Source organism: Notothenia coriiceps, unplaced genomic scaffold (genome assembly GCF_000735185.1).
Source record: "Notothenia coriiceps isolate Sejong01 unplaced genomic scaffold, NC01 NC01_scaffold00028166, whole genome shotgun sequence".
NCBI classification, from domain to species: Eukaryota; Metazoa; Chordata; class Actinopteri; order Perciformes; family Nototheniidae; genus Notothenia; species Notothenia coriiceps.
The window spans coordinates 7,013-12,274 of record NW_011360867.1 but is presented as its reverse complement, the minus strand read 5'-3'; the positions used below and the strand labels follow the sequence as shown (position 1 = coordinate 12,274).

At 40.2% G+C, this 5,262-nt stretch overlaps 1 protein-coding gene across 1 annotated transcript in view; it reads left to right on the top strand.

Annotated features, from left to right (window-relative positions):
* The first annotated feature begins 1,122 nt into the window (after positions 1 to 1,122).
* Positions 1,123 to 5,262, top strand: part of map1sa (microtubule-associated protein 1Sa) — a 10,491-nt gene continuing 6,351 nt past the window's right edge. The window contains exon 1 of the mRNA XM_010785770.1: positions 1,123 to 1,763. Coding sequence (XP_010784072.1) covers positions 1,556 to 1,763 — 208 coding nt within the window. The 5' untranslated portion in view covers positions 1,123 to 1,555. The remainder of the gene's footprint in view (positions 1,764 to 5,262) is intronic.

Sequence of the window (5,262 nt, the reverse complement as noted above, 5' to 3'; positions counted from 1 at the left end):
GGTGTATGACCAGACATAGAGAGAACGAACAAGAGGAAAGAAAGTTCATTTAAGTGGAGAAAGTTTTGTTTGTTTTTATTACATAGAGCGTCATATTTACGTAGCTAGCATTGTGCACCTAAATGTAACTCTTGACATAATATAGATATAGTATAGAACCGGGCCGCCCCTCCCTACACGCAGATCACATTGGCCCCGTCTCAGGTCGGTTAAATGAAATCCTTGCTTCCCTCACTTGCGTCATTTCCCTGTGTTTAGTCCCTCCCTCCAGGGAAGCATGGAGGGACGCAAGGAAACCACGAGAAGCAGGGAAATGAGTTTTAAGAGCAATGGGACGTCCTTTCCTCCGGAGCGTCACGTGAAGCGACGTCCGTTTGTGATGACGCCGCACAGCTGTTCGTCTGACAGCAGCTCTGTCCCCGTTATTTTCACAAACACCCCTGCCACACATTTACTGACACAAACATTTGTATCATCTGTTGTAGACCCCAATAAATAAAAGCAAATAAGAACTCATTCTCAAAAAAGATAAACGCCATTCTTAAAATGTATAAACGAACAATAGTTTGATTAATATTGATTAGAGTGCACAATAGAAATACAATAATTGAGAGAAGAAAAAGAGATATGTTATCTATCAAAACCCAGTTAGATTAACATTCGTTGGATTGCACACTTTGTTTGTTTGTGTGGATATGTAGCACATTAACATTTTAATAGCACTTAATGACTGACTGAATGGAAATGACAGTAAATGAAAATATAAAACGAAAAAAGCGATCATGAAAATGTTTCCAATAAATAAAGAAAATGATTTTTGACCACTTTGTTGTTCAGATATATCACATATTTGTAACTAAATGATACATGAATTGAAACAAAACACAGTTTAAACTGAGGAGTGACTCTCGTGAGTTTCATTTATTTTCTTCACTCCGCTGGGGTACTGCTCTCGTGTCAAGAACAAGAAGCATGAGATCAGTGCATGCACTGCATCGTCCAATCAGTGAGCGATACACAGTAAGGGGGAGGGGCGAGTATCTGAGGATTTCATCGGAGGATGGACTGGTGGTTCCTCGATTATCGCTCCTCCATTATCGCTCATCGCTCCTCAATCTTCGGTCCTCCGGCAGAAATAAGAGCCATGGCAGACAAATCAACTTCCGGTGAGACCGAGGAGCGAGTAAATGAAAATAGTCGACCTGAGACAGGACCCCAGGACATATGATGAACGTTAGCACCCAATATGAGTAGGAAGGGTTTATAATTATGTTTTTGTTATTGGTATTTAAACTGATAACAACAAGAGAAAAAATATATATGGTCAAATGAAATGTGGAATATTTATACAAACTGATCCACATTATCCACTACTACACCTTATTAGACAGAAATACATCTTGAATACAGAAAGGTGGCGGTAATGCACCTTTAACGCTTTTTACCAGCCGCCATTACGCCGTAAAAAGAAGACGACGAAGAAGAAGAAGAAGTTTACAGCAGTGGGCGTGGCTTGTGTTCGGATGACGTCACTAGTGGACAGTCCACACACAGCATGATGGCGGCAGCAGCGGTAGCGGTGGAGCGGGGCGGAGGAACTGGAGGAACCGGAGCACCGGGAGGACCGTCTCCTGCTGGAGCCTCTGCCCGGGCTGAAGGCTCCTCTCCCCGGCCTGGCTCTGCGGGTTTCTCGGTGCTGGTGGTTGTCGGGTCTATGCGGACCAACGGGCTTCTGGAGCCGCTGTTGAAGCAGATAGAGACCGGTGAGTATCAGACACCCTTTCAAAATAGAAGTCCTCCTGTGTACTGTACTAACGTTTTTTTTTTATTATTACTGATTAATATGTAATATTCCATTCCTCTCATACTTATGTATATATAATATCCTGCTTTATATTTTGTTACTTAACATTTGTAATTCAACATGTATATGTGCTACTTCTTTTTTAATGCTATTTTATTTCTATTGCGATGTTTACAAAATACACACACACACACACACACACACACACACACACACACACACACTCACTAACACGAGTCTTTAAAAATACACATCTTTAGGAGGTTACAGGAGAATGCATGTTATGATTGTGATTTCAGGAGGTTAATTTAACCTGAGTGAATGTTCCAGATGTTATAGAATCTTCAGATTTGTAGAATATTATTAAAGATATTCCAGGGAAACCAACTCAAATATAGTTTAGAGAGAAGGGCCCTCATCTTTAGTCCTAGAGTAAGGACAGTATATCATCTTTTACAGCAGCAGTAGGTAGTGTTTTGATTCGTAGACCTAAATTCAAAAGGGTCTCCATTCAGTCTGTTTTTGGTGAGTTTTCTGCCACTATTCCCAAAGTTAGTGGTCGGTTTTCTGATATGTAATGGCTTGTTTTCTGTGTGATTTTGACCACATTTTCCGTTTATCCGTTATTTCCTAGCAGCAAAAGTAAGGACATTATATAATCTTTAACTAGAAGCAGTAGGTAGTGTTTTGATTCGTAGACCTAAAGACAGTGGGTCCATATATTGTGTTTTAATGAGAGAGAGACAGATGTTTATTAGTATTAATCTCTGTATCTCTCTCTCTCTCTCTCTCTCTCTGTCTCTCTCTCTCTCTGTCTGTCTGTCTTTCACACCAAGTACTTTGCCGTACTGTTTACTAAACGTCTTATCCTTACATAATTAAAGTCCCTATTCTCCATATTTCTACCCAGTGTTTAACACAAAGTCTTAAAGTAAACATGTGCGGATAGTCTCCTCTGGTTAGTGACGTTTAAACCGGGAAAATAACACTTTATAAAATATAAAACGATGGATGGAAGACACGAGATTAGCATGCTAAGCTAACATAGCTCCATCTTGTTCCCTCTGTTTACGTCTTTATTCCTTCAAATTAAAAGTCTGCTTTATCTATTAAACACGTGAAGGAAACACAAAGGACATATTCCACCATGAGAGGAACCAGTGTGTTTCTGCCATGTGTTTTTAGGGTTACATTTAGACTTTACAGCCGGCATGATTCGGGACATCCTGTCCTCCAGGGTTCATGTTTTTATTTTGAAAATCCCTCCCCACCGGATGTTTTTTATTTTGTGGAGCTTGACTGTTTTACATTTGGTTCCTGTTTTGAAGTAGGTTAACAGTCAAAAACTCAGTAAAAGTTTAATGATGCAGCAGGCTGTGTTTTATCTCTATAACTGCATTATGATAATATACCAACAAGGTTTATTTTAGTGTTTAATATATATACAAACCGCAGATTGTTTTAAGAGCTGCAAACTTTTACAGGTCATAACTTCTGAACACATTGAAACATAAACCACAGACAGAAGTGAACACACCCTGATGACTGAACACTAACTGTGTTTGTTCATCATGTGGGTTCAGAAACATTCTCTATATCTGCAGGCTGTGTTACAGTAATTACAGTCAGGCGTCTGGGCTGGTCTGTTTTTCAGCTGTTATTCAGTCAGTTTCTTGAGAGGTTAAGGTCAGCTTTCTGTCAGTCTTCTAAAAGTTTACGGTCAGTTTTCTGTCAACTTTCTAGGATTTTAAGGTCAGTTTTCAGTCAATTTTCTAAGATCTTACAGTTGGTTGTCAGTCAATTTTGTGATAGTTCAAGGTCAGGTTTTAGCTGCTTATCTGGTAGTTAATGTTCATTTCTTGCACTTCTTCAGAGAGTTTTTTAAGCCTGTTTTTCAGATTTTGTTTTGTAGGTTTTCAGTCATTTTGTGATATTTTAGGGTGAGTTTTCTGTCAGTTTTCTCCAAGACCTCCGTGAGTCTGAGTCCCTCACCCTGTTCCAGTCCCGCCTCAAAACCCACCTCTTCAACTCCATAAGCCCCCCNCCCCCCCCCCTCTCAACCAACTTCCTCCTGACTGCTTTTCTGTTTTGGTTTGTTTGTTTGTTTATTTTTTATTTTGTTTTGGTTTTGTTTGTCTACCCTCCTCCCCAAATGTAAAGGGTCTTTGGGTTCAAGAAAAGCGCTATAGAAATATAATTTTGTATTATTATTATTATTAGTTTTCTGAGAGTTTTTGGTTATTGTTCAGTCTGTTTTTGGTCAGTTTTCTGATAGTTCTCAGTACGTTTTCTGAGAGTTTATGGTCATTGTTTTTGTCCCAATTTCTGTAGATCTTTGGCTTGTTTTCTGTGTGATTTTGGCCAATTTTCCATTTGTCTTTGGCCTGTTTTTTCAGATAGTTTTTATGTGAGATCCTGGCTGGTGTCCTGGCCAGTTTTCTGTCATTTTGTGTTTTCTGCTAGTTTTAAGCCAGTTTTTAGTCCGTTTTTTTCAGGCTGTTGTCTGTTTGTATTCAGTATTGTGTTTTTCTTAATTTTCTGTGAGCTGACACACAAAGAGGAAGTTACTAACTCTGTTTCACTTCCTGCTGAGGAGGAAACAGCATGTGATGATAGGAGGAAACATGGAGGAGGTCTCACTCTGATGGAGTTTTCTGTAATGGATGTTGCTGATGGATTCACCACACAGCAACATCCCATAATAATGTGAACACAGGAAGTGAGAGCTGGCGGTTGGACACACTGAGGTTGTTTATATCTGATCATCTGATTTCTTGAAGTGTCACATGATCGATTATATACAGTCTCACTGATCAACCTGATTGTGTTCACAGCTGGAGAGAAGACAGCATAGACTCATTCAGAATTGTATTACTAACAATAATCAGGACTTTACAGACTCAACATAAAAACATCTTCCTTGAGTTATGAGTTCAGATGAATGGAGCGTGTAGTTTGGAGTCATCACACATTTTGAGTTTGACCTGGTAAATGTGCTGTCGTTCCTTTATAGCCCAACATTAGCCTCCTTTAGCTTAGCGGTGGTGACGTGAAGTCATGTGACCGTGCTGTAGTTCCTTTATAGCCCAACATTAGCCTCCTTTAGCTTAGCGGTGGTGACGTGAAGTCATGTGACCGTGCTGTAGTTCCTTTATAGCCCAACATTAGCCTCCTTTAGCTTAGCGGTGGTGACGTGAAGTCATGTGACCGTGCTGTAGTTCCTTTATAGCCCAACATTAGCCACCTTTAGCTTAGCGGTGGTGACGTGAAGTCATGTGACCGTGCTGTAGTTCCTTTATAGCCCAACATTAGCCTCCTTTAGCTTAGCGGTGGTGACGTGAAGTCATGTGACCGTGCTGTAGTTCCTTTATAGCCCAACATTAGCCTCCTTTAGCTTAGCGGTGGTGACGTGAAGTCATGTGACCGTGCTGTAGTTCCTTTATAGCCCAACATTAGCC